Source organism: Lycorma delicatula, chromosome 1 (assembly GCF_047948215.1).
Source record: "Lycorma delicatula isolate Av1 chromosome 1, ASM4794821v1, whole genome shotgun sequence".
Lineage (NCBI taxonomy): Eukaryota > Metazoa > Arthropoda > Insecta > Hemiptera > Fulgoridae > Lycorma > Lycorma delicatula.
In genome coordinates this window covers 187,225,653-187,246,338 of record NC_134455.1, presented here as the reverse complement: position 1 = coordinate 187,246,338, position 20,686 = coordinate 187,225,653, and the positions used below count along the sequence as shown (strand labels likewise).

The 20,686-nt window shown below is 34.5% G+C and overlaps 1 protein-coding gene across 2 annotated transcripts in view; it reads right to left on the bottom strand.

Moving 5' to 3' along the window:
- LOC142326148 (luciferin 4-monooxygenase-like) overlaps nt 1–15,944 on the bottom strand; it is a 65,312-nt gene extending 49,368 nt beyond the window's left edge. The window contains exon 1 of one of the 2 annotated variants that reach the window (XM_075368377.1): nt 15,655–15,944. In XM_075368377.1, coding sequence (XP_075224492.1) covers nt 15,655–15,771 — 117 coding nt within the window. In that variant the 5' untranslated portion in view covers nt 15,772–15,944. The remainder of the gene's footprint in view (nt 1–15,654) is intronic. The other variant, XM_075368367.1, reaches the window with a different exon arrangement.
- Nucleotides 15,945–20,686: the final 4,742 nt, after the last annotated feature.

Sequence of the window (20,686 nt, the reverse complement as noted above, 5' to 3'; positions counted from 1 at the left end):
AAAACATTATGAATAACTGTAAAAGAAAAAGAATTTATGTTTTAATGTTGACTGGGCAGAACAATTTTGTTTTAGTGACTTTAAAGGCAAATGTATCTGCTTATTGTGTAATAATAGTGTGACACCCCCAATAACTTTTGAATTTATTTTGCTCTCTTACTGACAAAAAGGTTGCCGATCTCTGCCCTAGATTATACTATGAAATTGCTATGTTTTACTCACTTCACCCAATATTTTTCATCCATTCCCAGATGTAAAAACTTGAAGGTGTTAGATCAGATGATCTTGGTAGCCAGGAATGTGAACCTCCACAACCAATCTATTTCTCAGGAGATGATTTAAATGAGTGGAAATGGTAAAAGAGAAGTGGGAAGGCGCGCTGCCATTGTGCTTGAAGTATACTTGGCATCTCAGCGCTAGAGGAGCATCTTCAAGCAGCTGCAGAAATTCTTCTTGAAGTAAGTGCAAGTATAACTCCTCATTTAAGTGGCCAAATAATATGAACTATTCAAACAGCTGATTGTGAAGAAGGCCGCACCACACATTGATGCTAAATCGGTGTTGAAAATTGCATTCACTGTTTCATGAGGATTTACTTCTCCCCATGTATGCTCATTGCGTAAGTTGTTGATGCCATCTCGAGTGAAATTTGTCTTGGTAAACAAATCATACTTGTAGAGTTGTCGATTTGTATTTCACCAGCTACAGAACTCCAAGTGAAGTGGCATCTCCTGGGTGTAGATGTTGAACTGCTGTTTATGGTAAAGATAAAACTTGTTTTGTTTAAGTGTCTTCCAAATCATCAAATGCAAAACTCTGATCCACTTAGAAAGATGTCATCTACTGACGAACTCCATTGATAATAATTTCTTCAATAACAGCGTTATGTTAGACAGATCATTCATAGCTGGTATGTGTAATATAGGTAGTGAATCTGTTTTCCAAAGATTGCAAAAGGATGCACTAACTGTTTTGGAATCTAGAATCCTTCATTATGTATTTCATATTCTACTGCAGCAACTGAAGCATTATCATTAAACATACCCAAAATGAATACTATATCAGCATATTCCTTTCTTGTAAATAAGTACAGCATTACTTCAATATCAAACTGATTACAATCAAACTAAAATTCATAGAAAACCTTCACTAACATCATCGTTTACAGTACCCGATATACTTTTACAGAATGATTTAAACACTAATACAGTATTGCGCATTGTTGATCAACTGTTACTATTTTATTGCCAGCTTTAAAACAATAATTTTTCAAGTAATTTATTGTTTGTTATTAATAAAAAGATTATTATCCAAGTAATTTTTGTTTATTTATTTTTATTTCACAATTGTTGTGTAATTAGTTTTTTATTTTTATTTTTTAACAGCAAATTTTGTTTTTACAAATTTTTTACATCACCAAAAAAGAATTTGGTTTTTGTTTACATTAAGTTTACAATTTATTTTAATTACATTAAAATAAATTGTTTTTATAATTTGTGAATTTTGAATTGATGATATCATCATTACAGTACTAATCAGCAGAATTTACAATTTGTTTATAATAAATCTCAAAATTTACAAAGCAGTTACAATTTCTACAAATTCAAAATTATAAAAACAATCTATTTAATGTAATTATAGAATTACATACCAACTGAAGATGCGGGATCCCACGAAAATCGATTCTTTGAATTAATATGAAAGTATATATTTTCTATATTTTGGTGGTTTGAATTTCATTTAATATTAAATTCTATTAGCACAGTAGTCAACATGTTAATTACTTACCTGAATTTTCAACAAAAAAATATTTGTATATATGTATAATTTTGTGTGTGTGTAGAGTTAGAGACAGCGAGAGAGAGAGAGTTTTTCTAAAATGGTGGATTGGCTATACTTTTTCGTATTCTACTTGTAAAACTAAACAAAAAATATCCTTAGGAAAAATGGTAATTTCTCCGGCGTTCTCTCACTGTCCGCCAGTTTGTTATTTTTATATAACAACTTGAGATTTACATCTCAAGTTCAAATAAATGAATCACATTAATATTTGGTGAGCGTCTTGGTAATAAAGTTTTAAAATTAGCAAAAAATCAGGACTTAAATACCTTCGCAAATTGCAAAATGGGGGCCATGTTTATTTTTCAATCTATTATATCTCTGTAAATATTAGTTTTATCAAAATGTATGATATTTGCTAAAATATTAAGCCTTTTATTTTGAACAAAATGACATTTTATTTTTTTTAAATCGGTTATCAAATAGCCTAGTTGTGATAGAAAATTGATGTAATTTTGTGTCTGTTTTCATGTCCTCCACTTTACGTTAAATTACATTAAATATTGTTTTTATTTAATTGGGTTTATTTTATTATTATATTTTTATTATCAGGTAAGTGTTTATTGGAAGTATTTTGAAATTTTTATGATTTTTGATTAACAGACGGATTTTTTATTGTAATTTTTGTCGTTTTGACCTTATTGCCACATGCAATAAGGATTATACTGGGCGACCCTTCGTAGCGCGTGATTATTTAGTTATCTCTAACCGATAACAGATAACATTATCAGAAGGCGGTTATATAATTAATACAATTATTATTAACAATAACAGACTTATATCAATAAATTGAACTCATTTAAAATAAAATAATTAGAAATACAGCGTATTTCTGATATTACGGGTCCTCTGTATACACGGACGAGTGAGGTGTTATGGAGCTTGTTTTTGGGCCCAGAATACACTGGTAGCGATAAAAGTATGCAGATCGCTTTCGATCTGACGAACGGTATAGCCACAGAATGGACGGGAATCCGTTTCATTACACTATGAAGCTGGAGCGGTCGCCGGTAAAGGTCGCTCTCTCCGAGGTTCCACATCATCCCTGAATGTGGAGAGAGAAGTTGCTGGTTCGACCGTAGCTGCTACAACGGAGTTCAGGGCTTCTCCGACAACCAAGCGCTTTCGTGTCGCTTTCTCAGATAAGGAAGAGCGTTCTGGCGGCAACCTGGAAACTCTTGTAGCTAGGCTGGAGATATTGGCTGATGATTTAACGTCAATATATAAACCGCAGCACGAAGCGTGAGATTAAGCTTCTCGATAAAGATCTCACTATACTGGCTTCGGAATTTAGAGAACTATGCGAGTTATCTCCATCAATTGATAAGATAACAATGGCAACGCAAAGGTGTGTCGAAAGTCGGATTTGGCGGTTAAGTTGGAAAATAGCGTCTCTGACGAGGAACTTCACTTGGTCGCCCGGCGTTGGCCCTCGGAATTATTGGCCACTACTGAAGTCATCAATGAGCCGGCTGCTGCTGATGAGGGGGTGCTTTTCTTGTGGGTTTGGCGGGCCGGACTGATCAAGGCTTGTATGATCGGCGTTCTCTGGTAGCCCCTTGGCTTCCTCCTTGTTCCGAGAGGGTAGGGCTATGCGAGGACAGGTGATTTGGAAAAAGACGAGGGGTGTACTCCTAGGCGAAGAATCAACCCTGGTTGGTGGCGCAACATGTACGGTTTTTCATGACTCCAGAGAGGGATAGGATATCTGTATGGCTGACTGCCTGAAGGCATATCGCCTTGTTTTCAATGAAGCAAGTGACCCGGTTTTCAGTTTTTCTGGCGACAAGGTCGGATACTAATCCCGGAGACTCTTGGCCTACTTCGGTAGTGGCAGGGCAAAACCAATTACAATTTGCCTGACGAAGCGGGACAATTCTGTAGCTAGGAGCAAAACCACCTCCAGTCCAGTGCATTAAGACACCAAAACACTCGTCGTGAGGTCTTTAGGCAAGTCATACGGCGACTTGCTTAAGTCGATGAAGGACCGATTATCAGTTAACGAAGCCACTGATATGTTGTCAGTTAGGCGTGGCAATAATGAAGAATTGATGATAAGGGTGAAAAATTTTAAGGCGGCAGAAACCTTTAAGTCAGTATTACAGACCAAGGCCGATGATTTTCAGGTGAACCTTCGATCGAACTGTAATGTATGATATCGACGCTACGATGAAGGAGAGTGATGTCAATGAGAAGGTTTTGGGGGCCATCCTTGGCCGGGAGGAGGAGTTTAGACTGACTTCTCTTCGTCCCGCCATCGGGTCCATGTAAAAAGTTACATTATGTCGTACCGGGCAGCCAAAAAGCTAATCGAAAACAGGGTTCGAGTCGGATGGGTGCAGTGCCACGCTGTTATTCAGAATGCTGAGACGAAATGCTACAAAATGTTGAAAGGTTCACCACATCGCGTTGAATTGCACCAGTGTGGATCGCACAGTCGTGTGCTTTAATTGTGGTAAGCCGGGACATAGAATGAACCAGTGTGGGGAAAAGGGCTGTTGCGTGCTGTGTGCTCGGTGGACCACTTGTCGTTGAGCAGGGTTTGTCCTGAGCGGAAATGAAGATTCTCCAGTTGAATATCAACAGGTGCAGTCAGACAGTCAATTACTGGCAAGTGGCCCTCCAGCACGGAGCTGACATGATTGTGATTACCGAACCAAATAGGAAGTCGGTCGTGGGCGACAGGTGAGTTACAGACACAGAATGTGACGCCTGCCTTGGTTTCCCCGTCACGGGTCAATTCTGGGCGTGGTCTGGGATACATCTGGGTGGATGTGGTGGTTTTCTCCTGCTACCACTCCTCCAAGCCGACTTACAGATTAAGGATTTCTTGGACCATCTATTTGACTACATTGCTGGGTTTCAAGGTCGAAGGATCTTGGTTTTGGAGGATTTTAATTCTAAATCCCCTGCCTTTACTAGTGTCAGCGGAACGCACCCGGTAATTATCTTGGAAATTTTATGTATCAATAACGATGATTCCACCTTTCAGATGGGTGACTCTAGACTCTGTCTTGATTTGACATTAGTGAGCTCCCCGCATGTAGGCTCGCTGATACCATGGCGAGTCTTGGAAGTAGTTGCTGAAGAGTGTGAGCGGGCAGGTGTTATTCAGGTAGTCGACAGTTTTAGAAAATCTGCATACTGGTGGTCCCCCACAGTTGAGCGAGATGAGAAGTAGGTGTCAAGCCAAGGGTAGGGTATATCAGCGCGCGGCCAGACATCACAGGCACAGCCTTCGTGCTGAGACGGCATAAGAAGAGTAGCTGACGCAACTGCAAATTTGCGATCAAGGAGGCCAAGAGAGATGAGTGGAAGTCTCTTTGCCGGGAGATTGATCGCGCCGTGTGGGGAGACGGCTTCAGGAAAGTTATGGGACGTTTTGGACGACGTTTCCCTACTCTCACAGCTGCCCAGGTCTTGGAGTTGTTTGGAACCCTCTTCCCGAGGGCGGCTGACCTCCCAGGATGGATATAGTTGCAGACGACCCGCCGTTGCTCGAGATACATAAGCTCTTCGCGGCTGCACTCGGTATGAACCCTCACAAGAGTCCGGGATCGGACGGGATCCCCTCGGAGGTTGTGAAGATCGTCACGGGGGTTCTCCAATTCCTATTCTTAATATCATGAACTATATGATTTACACGATTACATACCAGACGAGTGGAAGATCTCTAGATAAGTATTCATCGAGAAACCTAGAGGTTCTAGTGAAACTACAACTTACCAACCGTTGTGCCTGACGAACAGCTTCTGTAAGCTGTTCGAAAGGTTACTTGTGGCTAGGCTGCAGCAGGAAGTCGAGGCAAGAGCGACATGCAGTACAGCTTCAGGCAAGGTCGTTCTACGATGGACGCTGCGAACCACTTCATGGGACTCGGCGTTCCAGGAGTATTCCGGCTGTAATACTCCTGGACGTCCAAAATGCTTTTAATTCCATTAGTTGGGCGTCCATCTTCAGAGCCCTGCAGAAATGGCGCATTTCCCCGTACCTTCAGCGAATTTTACAGAGGTATCTCCAGCGCAGAAAGATAGTGTACGAACTGGGAGGCTAACATCTGTCTTTTGATGCACAGTGCGGAGTTCCACAGGGCTCGGTTGTTGGACCAGCGCTGTAGAATCTCGTGTATGAGGATGTGACATATCCCGAATGGGTCTGAACTGTCGCATATACCGACGATTTAGATCTCGTAGTAGTTGCCAGGAGTGAAAGAGATATCATCTCGAAAGCGAACCGTTCAATAGTCATTGTTGATGAATGGTTGACTAAGCAGGGTTTGAGTTTATCTCCTCGCAAAACTAAAGCGGTAGTCTTGGCTGGAAGGAGGTGGCTACAGCCTATGCGTTTCGAGGTGAAAGGGCCTTCCATATTTCCGGACAAGTTAAATTCTTGGGTTTCTGGATCGACCGTAGCCGCTCATTTTCTGCACATGTTGGCCAGGTTGCAAAAGAAGGCTGAGAAGATCATCCGGGTTCTGAGTAGGTTACTCACAAACGTGGATGGCCCTAAATCTTCCAGGAATAAGATATATGTACATGTAGTTAATTCTATAATTCTTTATGGAATCCCTGTGTGGAAAAAAAGCAATGAGTTCGAAGAGAAATGTACGCATATTTGTTGGTTTACAAAGGTGTATAGCCCTGACAGCGTGCTCCGCATACAGGACTGTCTCGGCTGAGACAGTCTTTGTTGTAGTTGGAACGCCATCAGTCAAGTTGTTTGCTAAAATTAGATGCGCAACCTGTTCAGGTATGAACAAAATCGAGGCGTGCGACCTTTTGTTAAAGCGATGGAAGTTTCTTTGGAGTGAAGCGTCCACCAGTGCCTGGATTAGACGCTTACGTTATGTTACGAGCTCACAGTTCCTGACAGGCCACGGCTGTTTCCGCTAATATCTACACAAGTTCAAGAGAGTGCATGATAACGCGTGACCATATTGTGGAGACTTGGATGACGTAAAACACGTTGTGTTCCACTGTTTACGTTGGGAACCCTTGCGGCATAATTATACATCTGGATCCTCTCACAACAGAGAATATAATAGAGAAGTTTCATCATTGTAAAGCAATGATGAAACATGGGATTCCATCTCTTGTACGGTTATTATTAGGAGTAAGGAGTAAGATGCGAGGACAGAATAGCCTGAGAAAGTCCAAGTATTCCAGCTGCTAGATGAAAAATTGGACCGGAGAGTGAGGAAGGGTCGGATAACCTCCTGCAGAGTCATAGTTCATTGCTTGCATGAATGAGGTACAGTGATGATGCACGAGGACTCTCGACTCCTGGGCCTGAAGTCACCCCATGGAACTGAGAATGCTTCATTGTGGCCTGGCCCTGGTGGGGAGAAGTGGTGAGATAGGAGTTTTAGTCCATAGGGTAAAGGTATACATACGCTCTTAACAACATCTAGTGGAACCTGTGCGACTCTGACACTGCCCCAATTATGGGGCGTGTGTAAATGGTGTTTCTTGACTCGTCAATAACAAAAAAAAGGTGCCACAACTTTATGACTAACTCATTTAATGTAAGACATAAGTCACTTCCAATAATGAAACCGCTACTGTCAAAAAATAAGAAGCATTCCATATCAAACTTAATAGCAAAAATGAGGAATAAAAGGGGTTTTTATTCTTAGCCTTCTTCAATGAAATGAAAACATTGTTGTACATCAACATGCCAAGCCCATTAAGATGAAGATAATACTACGGCTGTACAAGCGACAGTGACAGCTTCACTCTGACAACACACTGTCTAACCATATAGTATATAACATTTTTCTCAGAAAAAGTAACTCTAGCCAGTGCCTTTTATACCTCAAATGCTTAACATCCATCATAGTTATGAGAAATACTGGGAAAATTAGTGTATAAACAATAAATTAATGAACTGATTTCTATCAAGAAACAATGGACTAATAGGCTGCTTCTATAACATGGGAAAATTTCACATAAATTTACAATGACAAATTTCAATGACATAAATTTATAAAGACAATAAATGAAGGAAGAAACTTTCCATTAACTTACATTAAGGAGTATAAAATGAATTTAAATTGTCTATTTTTCTACTTCAGCTAATTCAAACAGAAGTTTAGACCTGAACAAACCCTACTTTTGGATAATCAACATTAGACTAGATAAAATCAAACACAATTTATAGTAATGCATAGCATTCTGAATACATTTAAAAGCACACTTCTGAGTACAACCAAAAGAACACTTATTCCTTTACCTCATTCATAAACTTATCACTAAAATAGTTTTTTATTATCACAATCTCATCAGTTGTACTGTCTCTTCCTTTCCAGAATTCACACTGTTCTTCTGCAACTGTTGATACCAGTTTTTACTCTGTTCATAATTCACAGAAGAATCTTTTATGAATATGAAATTAAAGTAATTGTCATAAACTTCCAAAAAAAAAATCATGAGAGAATTAAGGATGCTTCCTCTTTTGAAGAAGAAAAGATTGATTGTGACCAATTTACAAGAGTTGATGAATACTTTGCAAGAATGGTGGGATGCGGGAAAGAAATGTCGGTGGAGTTACCGTCTGAATGGGAATGTAAGGAGTTGGTGTGGTAGGAGTCACGGATCAACCCACCGAGTTGGTCTAGTGGTTAACGCGTCTTCCCAAATCAGCTGTTAATCAGAAGTAATGTAATCAAATGTTACCATTGCCATTTAAGATTTTTGATTTGAGGTAGGTGAAGCTGAGAGGGTGGGTTCCACCCCTTTGAAAATGATTTTTTGAAAGTCCTCCCCTGATAATGGTATACAGCCTGCAAACAGAAACACAATGTGACTGATTGCTGTTGAATAATAATGTGGTAACTTTTCAAATGATCACCCGGTATATTTTAACAAACTATTATGGTTAATGGTGTAAATTGTATATTTTTCTTTGTGATAACTATAACTATATTAACAGGAGAATACCTATTAAACTTTGCGGAAACTGATTTTAACAAAAATTCAGTAAAAAAAAAAAAAAATTCTAAGAATAGATGTTTTATTTTTAGGATAATAAAATTTCCTAAGAAATTTTATTGTCCTAAAGTAAGGACAATAAAATTGTCCTTATAGTCTTATCAGGAGGAGATAAGACTAGCTTATCTCCTCCTGATTTACTTCCCTGCAATATTAATGCACATCAGCCAGTATTTATTACACATCAGCCAGTTTTTATAAACACTGAAATTCTGTTTGGTTATTTATGTTTTACTTATAATTATTTTATATTTTATTTCTATTAAGAAATAAAACAAAGTACACAATTCTACAGTTCTAACATAAAATACACAGTTGTCGAGTAAATTACCTACTTGTAGATATTTTTGTATTTTATTACTAAACAAATTAAGCATAAAAATACAACTTTTTTCTTTATTTTTATTAAGAAATAAAATATAAAAATTCCACAGAAACATCTTTGAAGAAAACAAAATGTTTTGAACTTAAAAAAATACAATCCAGGAACAAAACTAAGAAAATTTCTGCGTGAATAAAATATCCAGAAACAAGAAGTTTACTTTAAAACATACAAAAACTTGGAAACACTAACTGAAATATAATACAGAAGTTAAGTTCCTATAAACTACGCAAAAGTGTAAATAAAAGAAAAGGAAAACATTAGTGATAATGTAATAATATTAAGGAAACCGAATTTAAAAATCCAATAAATTTGGATAAAGCTCTCAAGCTTTCCACAAAAATCCAATAAATTTGGATTTTGTACTTTTTAATTGCAGTAATAAGAGAGAGAGAGAGAGAGCTTTCATTGAGAGCTTTCCAACAATATATCATAAGTAGTATGTATTTTCATTGGTTCCAGAGTTATAGCCATATAAAATTTTAATTAATAAAATATTTGGATCTCACAAGAGGAAGGCACATCAGTTCGAATTTGATTTAACAATCTTTTTTTTTAACTTTTTTTTAAATTTAAATATATTGATTAATAATTATTAACCTCTGGTTATAAAAAAATAAAATAACAATAAAAAAAAAAAAAATAACAGAAGCTATTAATGGAATAAAATTTTATGTGCTTTTCATTTTTAAAAAAATGTGTATATGCAATTTAATAGGAATACAAGGATTGAATAGGAATTATATTAATTAATTTAATTTAATAGGAATCTGTTGTTAACTTTATAATTATTTAGTATTATTAATTACTGTATTAATTATTTTTAAATAATTGGGATTAAACATTTTAACCTTTTAAAACATAAAACTGAAAAAATGTGTATTCGTAACAGTGTGATCAGTATAATCAGCATCATTCATATATTTATTTTAATCTACAACTGCTAAAGGATTAATAAATACTTCACGTACTCTTCAATTCTTTACTTACAAGATTTCCTTCAAATGCTGTAGAAATCACTTTGATCTTCATGTACTACTTTCATTATAGCTTTAAGCTTCAAGACTTGAATTCTAGTAATGGCTTACCTAATCTTTTACTTCTTACAGTATCAGTTACATAGGTTTTCCTTTGCACCCACCGGGTTGGTCTAGTGGTGAACGCGTCTTCCCAAATCAGCTGATTTGGAAGTCGAGAGTTACAGCGTTCAAGCCCTAGTAAAGCCAGTTATTTTTACACGGATTTGAATACTAGATCGTGGATACTGGTGTTCTTTGGTGGTTGGGTTTCAATTAACCACACATCTCAGGAATGGTCGAACTGAGAATGTACAAGACTACACTTCATTTACACTCATACATATCATCCTCATTCATCCTCTGAAGAATTATCTAAACAGTAGTTACCGGAGTCTAAACAGGAAAAAGAAAGAAAAGGACTCACAGATCAGTTGATTATAGTCCTACGCAATTCCTGGCTGGGCAAGATGGTTATAGGTAGTATCTTTTTAGGTTCGCATTTAACCATTCAGACCGCTGTCCGGCCTGCGACATGGAGGAAACTCTGTACCATGTCTTCTTCTGTTGTACGAGGTTCTAGGGTGAGCAGAGGTGCATGCTGGATGCCCTTGGTTGGATGGACATGTTCAGACCTGAGGATTTTCAGCAGATAATGATTCAGGGTGTGAAGCAGTGGACTATATTGCAAATTATAATAGAAAAGTTTTAGAAGAACTTAGAAACACATAAAAAAGTCGTAGGAGACGGTGAGCATTGGTGCGGCCTGCAAGGAAATGAGGCGTTGGAGGGTGCCAGGTTGGACAGGTCTGCGGCTGAGTGCCTTGGGAGCCCTCTCGAGCATGAGGGGGTTTGCTTTGGTGTGGTGAGGCTGTAGACACGCCACTCCTGGTGCCTGAGGGCATAGCTCACATTTTTATTGATTATTACCGAATAGTTTTTGATTCAATTGTTTTGAATGCTTGAAAATTTTAGTTATCCATTAATACAGGGACCAAAATTTTATTTTATTTCATGAACTTAGTTGGCACCCATTTCTTCACACTTGAGTATTATCAACCAGACCTTTAACTTTTAATATTTTCTGCACACCCAATTTACATTAACATCAATAACTAACACAATTTATGCAATGATCTAACTAAAAACATATTTTTTGGGCCTGTTATTTGATTTTGTGCTTAAAATGAGGTATAGTAGGATAATTTATTTTGTCTTGCCCATAACTAACATCCTTATAATTTTAAACTTCAACCTAGTACTAAGATATACTTGATTCATACTGTTGTAGTTTTGTTCTCCTTTACTGTTATTGTCATCTTATAGTTCATCAGTATCTGAAACATACTGATGAACTAGTTTTCACCATTGACGAAAACATACTTCTACATCACTGCTGTCTTTGTCATCCTCATTCAATATAAGACCGATTTCACTGCTGATAAAATTTTTCTTTTTTACCATGCAACTCACATTTATTCTCATGTAATTCTCTTCTGTATAACAATGAAAATAATACAACAATGAAAGAAACCACATAGGAATAATGAATTTATCAGCAAAAAAATGCTGGAATTATACAAATGCTGGAAATCTTTCTCATTCCAGAACTTTAATGATTTGCTGTGAATGAAAACACTCATTTCCAACAAGATGGAGCAAAGCCAAGGTAACATGGCCAAGGTAACAAGGAACCTTCTGAATGACCTTTTCCCGAATCACCTCATCAGTAGCCATGGGCTTATTCAGTGGCCTCCATGATCACTAGACCTGAGCTCTTGTTATTTCTTTTTATGAGGATATCTCAACTCGAAGGTTTTTGAGACTCACCCAGGAACAATACAGGATTTAAAAGTGCGGAATAAAAAAGAAGTTTGTGTAATAACACTGCCAGTAATATGACATGTGAGTGAAAACTTCTGTATGAGACATGAGACTCAGGCAATGTGCACAAAATGATGGTCGCCATCTTCCTGGAGTGGTATTCAAAAATTGAACCTTTTTTTTGCTTGTATACTAATTTCCATTTGTCCTCTTAACATTTGTTGAAATAAATGAACAAAGAAATGTTTTTGTATGTTTTTTACTTTTTAATACCTGTATAATGTGCAGCTTTATAAACCCTGTATAAACCCACTCTGTATAAATCTCACATTTAAAAATCTGTATATTTATATGCATATCTACAATACTTTAAGTATGGTGAAAGTACAATTCTATCTATAAGATAAAATGGTTTTCTCAGAGGAGACATATTTTTAATGTTGATACAAAGGTCTTTCTGTTTGTGAAGTTTTTGTCTGCAGCATTTGCTAATATAAAGACTGTTTTTTGCTGATAAAATCAGAATAACAGTAAAGGAGAATAAAACTACAACAGTACTAATCAAGTATATCTTAGTACTAGGTTGAAGTATAAAATAATAAGGATGTTAGTTATGGGCAAGACAAAACAAATAATCCTACTATACCTCATTTTAAGCACAAAATCAAATAACAGGCCCAAAAAAATATGTTTTTGATAGATCATTGCATAAATTGGGTTGGTTAATTAATGTTAATGTAAATTGGGTGTGCAGGAAATACTAAAAGTTAAAGGTCTGGTTGACAATATTCAAGTGTGAAGAAATGGATGCCAACTAAGTTCATGAAATAAAAGAAAATTTTGGCCTCTGTATTAATGGATAACTAAAATTTTCAAGCATTCAAAACTATTGGTCAATATGGGTTATATCAACACCCAATTTTCAGGAGTACAGTAATAAATTTTGAATTAATTTTAGGATTAGTCTGTTACTATTCGTAATTCAGATACATACTGCACTAGTTCTATGCTAAAAACTTAACCAAGTAATGAGCATCTTTTATCTAATTTCAAACATGTACTTAACCTAGGAGAAAATCTATCACTTGATGAATCTACAATTTTGGGGAGGGCATGCTTAGCTTCCATCGACACTAAAAATAAAGCACCAAATTTATGATCTTTATTCTAAAAGCATTACATACTCACATTTGCAAAAACACTGTTGCAATACCTAGTAAAGTGCATATCAATAGTGCCCCATCAATCGTTTTAGATACTACTACAATAATGTTGACTTAACAATGCATTTAATGGATATCAAAAATTTGTGATACTTTATAAATAAGAAGAAAAAGCAACCCAATAGACATTAACAGATATAAAATTGAAGAAAAATGATAAGTCAACAGAGTGATAATTTTACTGTATTGAAATAGTGTGACAAATGCAACATTCTAATGATTTTACAACTTGCAGGCCAATAATGAAGTAATGACTAAAAGAGGCAACGTAGCTGAAGAGCCTGACATGATCTAATCTTTCTTAGACTGACATGGCCAGGAAAGATGGAAGTAATTAGCTGATATTTCACTATTCATCCCCAAGAAAAATAATCTTTTTCCAAAAGAATTTGTTTTGATTAAAAAATCATACTAAAAGATTCCAAAAATCTTTTTGGTACGTCAAATTTTTTTCCATTTGCTATAAAGCAGTGCCTACTGCTACACCAACCAAAATAAAAAACTTTCCCTATATATAATTATGAGACATATTTCATAATATTATTCATTAGAATGCAGCCTCCCACACTTGCAGGAGTAGACCTATGCCAAGGAACTACATCATCAAACAACTTCCTGGTAAAGATATGACAAAAATTTTATTTCAGAGTGGCCTACAAGAAAAAAAATAACTTTCTCGAAGTATAAGGATAACAAAGCCAATGAAACTGGACTTTGAATTGTTCCCTTCCTTGCATGCCAAATGTTAGACTGACAGGTTATCATATGTCCTTTTATATTAGTGATAAGTTTTCAGTAATTAAGCACTGCTTCAATCGCAAAAGTTTCAGTATTCTCCTATTTTTCTAACAATAAATATGATCAACTGTTATATATTCTATTATAAACACAATTTTTTTATATTGAAGCCAAAATAATCATAAATATTTATTTTTTACAAAGCATTTAAATCCATCCCACATTTGCAATGTTTAATCTGTAGCAAAGTATTTTTTTTTATAGATTCTACAAGATAAATCTGATGTAAAAGCAGGTAATAAAAACTTGTATATACTGTGGATATTAATCAATTAATTACATCAAAATAAAATTTTATATATTTATATATATATATATATATATATAAAAAACTCACATTTTACCTTCAATAAACTGAGAAGATACACTGTAAAACAAAAAAAAATGTTAATTCCAAAGCATTAAAATTTTGCAGACATTAAAGTTTAGTACATTTCACACTAGCAAAAAGTTATGTTAGAGAGTAGTCAATATCGGGAGTGTACTTCTTGTTAATAGTTAAAATATGGTTTATAGTTTTGAAATGACATTCCACAAGTCAAAAAAAAAAAAAATAGAGAATAAAATAAGAGTTCCATGACTTCTAAACACAAGTGATTTTATAAAGCTTCGAACTCATCGGCAAACATTGAATACAATTACTACAATAATAAAATTTTATGTGCATTATGTATGTTATATTTTATTACTAAGGAGCAACAAAAATTAACAGAATAAAATAGAGTACTTAGAAAACAGAAGTAATGGATTATTTATTTTAATAAATTCTACCAATTAGTAAGCATGTTCTACAATTAAATGATTTTTTTCTAACTACAGAAGCTAACAAACACAAAAATTTTCTGTTTTCATTCTTTATACTACGAAGCGTATGCGAAGGCGAATGTTAAAATAAAAACGATTGCACAGAATAACTTCATGAAATTGATTGTTGATTGAAAGAAGGAGAACGAAGATGATATCAAGTAAGTTAATATAAAAGTGAAAATATTATTTAAAATACTCCTATTTTTATTAACTCTTAATCTCCATAATTAAATTACCTACCACATTTTTTGTGCTTCTCCCTCCTATTATCTGTCCACATTTCACCGGAATTTAAATCTTGAATGCTAAAAACTGTTTATTCGCCATTACGCAATAAATGAAATTACACTATCGGAAAAAATAAAATTACCAATCTTATTGGTAATTACACCCATTAAAATGGATATAAAAAATTACCTATTTCCCAAAAAAACATATATAAGCATATATGAACCAATTTTCGTAAATATTTTATATTTTCGCAAATACAAGGCGCGTAATGAAAATATCTAACATCACTAACTTTTGAGGACATCATAAAAACTACTAACATCAACTTTACCTCTTATTGACCGGTATCCGACTAGCACACCTCAAGTAGTATTTTTTCTCCTTTACCAAATAATGTTACACTGTTAACTACTCATTTTCAGCAAATTAAAAAACGTAGTGAGCAGTCACCAATAACCATAGTTTTACAATAATAATTATAAAACTTTTTCACTAAAATCACGTATTTTTCGTTCAAATCACTAATACATGCCAGAAATACCAACCTGAAAAATTTCAGATCCTTTTATTTTCAAACTTCTATATAACATACAACCAAGTGATTCATAACTACGATTTAAATCTTCTTCAGTCATATCTCCATACAAAATATGTTCTTCCATTTTAATTTATTGTTCTATAAATATGCACAAAACGAAAACTATTTCAAAGCAATATGAGTATTTTGTAGAAATATAAGCAACCGGCAATTTAACTCTGACAACTCACAGCGAAGAAGCTTTTATAACTGTCACTTACACTTAATGCAATACTGCCTGTAATAGGTTGTAGAATTTACTATGATATATCTCCATGACACAACTTTATTATTCCGTTTGATGTGTTGTGTATCACACATTCTCTTCAGAATCCAGAATTGCTGCAGATTTTTCATTTCGACAACATTAGTAATGTTTTCCTCAGTCTCATTTATCATCTGGTTTCAGTTCTGTCCTTTGTCTTGTCTTTGTCTTTGTTTCAGTTCTGTCTTTTTCCCTTCTTGAAACTTGGCTGATCTCCAAAGATCCATCTAAATTATCTTCATCTTTCCTACCCATTGTACATTTTTAAGTATATTTGTTTTTATTGTAGTATTATTTTCACTTATATGTTTCATGCATTTACTGTTTAGATTAATAAAATCTTCACTTACGATTTATATCTCTTGTATTATTCTTTATTTACATTATTCTGTTGCAACAAGAAAATTTACTTAATTTTTAAAGAGTGCAATATTTTGCCAAAGAAAGCAGAAGCAGTTAATTGTGTAAAATATTCCTATTAAAAGAATAATAAGATTATAAAGAATAATAGAATAATAAAAATAAAAATTAATAAACAAAAACATTTTCAAATTACTAAGTATATTGTTGTCCCCATTTTGATATTTAACTAATTATATTCCTTACTGTTACAGTTAATTCCTCTTATTTTTTTTATTTCCAGTTATTCCTCTTATTTTAGTCTCATTTATATTCAAAATACATTTACAAAGGATGGATGAAGTAATGCAGTTATCAGATCACACTGAAACACGCAAGACCTTTCATGAGAAAAAAAAACCTTCTAGTATCAAATACAGATGTAAGAATTTGTAGCAAATTCTTGAAAATATGTATGTGAAGTGCAGTACTTTATGGTGCAAAACATGTATATTAGAAAAAAGAAAAAGAATTAGGGCATTCTATTTTTACAGGAGGTTGTTGAAAATTACATGGATTGATCAAATTCAAAATAGAAGTCTTAAGACAAGTGGGAGAGAGAAATTTGTGACAAAATCTTATAAAGAATTGTATTTAGTATTAACTAAGTACATTAAAAATTCCAGTTTTAATTAGTTTGGTAATTATACAATAAGTAAAACTGTAAAGGAATAAGTAAAAAAATAATTCAAAAATACTAACCATGTTTAAGTTAAAAGATTCCAAATATATATTTAAAAAAAAATCTAATTGTGAGAGAAGGTAGAAAGAATTCAGCTTTGAAAGTAACCCTAACAGTATCCAGGAAAAAAATGTGAGATTTTCTTTTTATCACCCTTAAGAGGATATCCATGGATTTCCTTATTATCATGAATATTTCAAATTCATTGAATAGAAAATAGAAACCACCCATAAAGGTTGGTTTCAACCTTAAGGGATGAAAGTAGCTATAAAGATTTCATATCTCCAGATTATAAACAGAAATTCTGAAACTAATAAACACACTTAGTTTGTCAGTGACATAATCTTGAGGAGATAATTCACTAAACCCATAACCCATAACCCATTAGCTCCTTAACAAAATTATCATTAGTTCTCAGATTTTCTGAATAGCTTGAAAGCTAAAATTATTATAGTTATTTGTAAAGAAGTCTTAAAGAAAATTTTAAAAAAATTAATTTTATTAATAATCCCAGGAGGATTAAAATTTGGTTGATATCCTCCCCCCAAATTTATCTATTTCTGTAAAACTGAGTCCTCAATTAGTGGTTTACTATTTCTACCATTTCCTAAACAGCTAGTAGATGAAATTAGACAAAGTTTTCCTAAATTCATTATCTTTGTGTTAAAGAATAAGTAGCTCAGCTAATTCAACTTATAACTTTATTGGTGAAGTAAATATTTTTTTAAAACATAAAAACTGTTTAAACCAGCTTACTAAAATATTATTTTTAACAAATGCACTTTCTATACTTATACTACTAAACAAAAGATTCTCCATATTAGTTTAAGAAAGATTAAGAACAAAATTTATCTAAATAAAACTCCACAAGAGGTTGAAAAGTGCATTAAAAGTATGTTGAAAAGCTAAGGCAGTCTTACAGTACAACATAATTTTTTGTGTGGTGGTAACATTTTGAGTATGTGAAAATCATGTTCTGTGTGATCCTTTAATCTCATTTACACATGATTGTTTTTTGATGAAATTTAGAAGACTGAATTTAAGCAAGAAAATTGTTGAACCAAATATAATTTATATATATACCAAATAAATTAAATATATATATATATATATATATATATATATATTAATCAATATGGAGGCGCCTTCCTTGGTAAAATATTCCGGAGGTAAAATAGTCCCCCGTTCGGATCTCCGGGTGGGGACTACTAAGGAAGGGGTCACCAGAAAAGTAAAAAATAACATTCTACGAGTCGGAGCGTGGAATGTTAGAAGCTTAAAAAAGGTTGGTAGGCTAGAGAATTTAAAAAGGGAAATGGATAGGGTAAACGTGGATATAGTAGGAATTAGTGAGGTTCGGTGGGAAGAGGAAGGCGACTTTTGGTCGGGTGACTTTAGAGTAATTAACTCAGCGTCAAATAATGGGCAGGCAGGAGTAGGTTTCGTGATGAACAAGAAAATAGGGAGGAGAGTGGAGTATTTCAAGACGCATAGCGATAGAGTCATTGTAATAAGGATAAATTCAAAACCTAAACCGACAACGATTGTTAACGTCTATATGCCTACAAGCGCCCATGATGATGATGAGGTAGAATGTGTATACGAAGAGATTGATGAAGCAATTAAACACGTAAAAGGAGATGAAAATTTAATAATAGTTGGAGATTGGAATGCAAGCATTGGAAAAGGCAAGGAAGGAAATATAGTGGGTGAATACGGGCTGGGCAAAAGGAATGAAAGAGGGGACCGACTTATAGAGTTTTGCACGAAGTATAATTTAGTAATTGCCAACACCCAATTTAAAAATCATAGTAGAAGAATATACACTTGGAAAAAGCCAGGCGATACTGCAAGGTATCAGATAGATTATATCATGGTTAAGCAAAGATTTAGAAATCAACTCGTTGACTGCAAAACTTACCCTGGAGCAGACATTGATAGCGACCATAATTTGGTGATAATGAAATGTAGATTGGGGTTTAAAAACCTGAAGAAAAGGTGTCAGATGAATCGGTGGAATTTAGAGAATCTTGAGGAAGAGGAGGTAAAGAGGAATTTTGTGGAGGACATCGCAAGAGGTCTGAGTAAAAAAGATAAGGTAGAAAATGTAGAAGAAGAATGGGAGAATGTTAAAAAGGAAATTCTTAAATCAGCAGAAGCAAACTTAGGCCGAATAAAGAGAACTGGTAGAAAACCTTGGGTTTCAGACGATATATTGCAGCTGATGGATGAACGTAGAAAATATAAGAATGCTAGTGATGAAGAAAGTAAAAGGAACTATCGGCAATTAAGAAATGCTATAAACAGGAAGTGCAAACTGGCGAAAGAAGAGTAGATTAAAGAAAAGTGTTCAGAAGTGGAAAGAGAAATGAACATTGGTAAAATAGACGGAGCATACAGGAAAGTTAAGGAAAATTTTGGGGTACATAAATTAAAATCTAATAATGTGTTAAACAAAGATGGTACACCTATATATAATACGAAAGGTAAAGTCGATAGATGGGTGGAATATATTGAAGAGTTATACGGAGGAAATGAATTAGAAAATGGTTTTATAGAGGAAGAAGAGGAAGTTGAGGAGGATGAAATGGGAGAAACAATACTGAGATCTGAATTTAAGAGAGCATTAAAAGATTTAAATGGCAGAAAGGCTCCTGGAACAGACGGAATACCTGTAGAATTACTGCGCAGTGCAGGGGAGGAGGCGATTGATAGATTATACAAACTGGTGTGTAATATTTATGAAAAAGGGGAATTTCCGTCAGACTTCAAAAAAAGTGTTATAGTAATGATACCAAGGAAATCAGGGGCAGATAAATGTGAAGAATACAGAACAATTAGTTTAACTAGTCATGCATCAAAAATCATAACTAGAATTCTATACAGAAGAATTGAGAGGAGAGTGGAAGTGTTAGTAGAAGACCAATTTGGTTTCAGGAAAAGTTTAGGGACAAGGGAAGCAATTTTAGGCCTCAGATTAATAGTAGAAGGAAGATTAAAGAAAAGCAAACCAACATACTTGGCGTTTATAGACCTAGAAAAGGCATTCGATAACGTAGACTGGAATAAAATGTTCAGCATTTTAAAAAAATTAGGGTTCAAATACAGAGATAGAAGAACAATTGCTAACATGTACAGGAACCAAACAGCAACAGTAGCAATTGAAGAACATAAGAAAGAAGCCATAATAAGAAAGGGAGTCCGACAAGGATGTTCTCTATCTCCGTTACTTTTTAATCTTTACATGGAACTAGCAGTTAATGATGTTAAAGAACAATTTAGATTCGGAGTAACAGTACAAGGTGAAAAGATAAAAATGCTACGATTTGCTGATGATATAGTAATTCTAGCCGAGAGTAAAAAGGATTTAGAAGAAACAATGAACGGCATAGATGAAGTCCTACGCAAGAACTATCGCATGAAAATAAACAAGAACAAAACAAAAGTAATGAAATGTAGTAGAAATAACAAAGATGGACCACTGAATATGAAAATAGGAGGAGAAAAGATTATGGAGGTAGAAGAATTTTGTTATTTGGGAAGTAGAATTACTAAAGATGGACGAAGCAGGAGCGATATAAAATGCCGAATAGCACAAGCTAAACGAGCCTTCAGTAAGAAATATAAGTTGTTTACATCAAAAATTAATTTAAA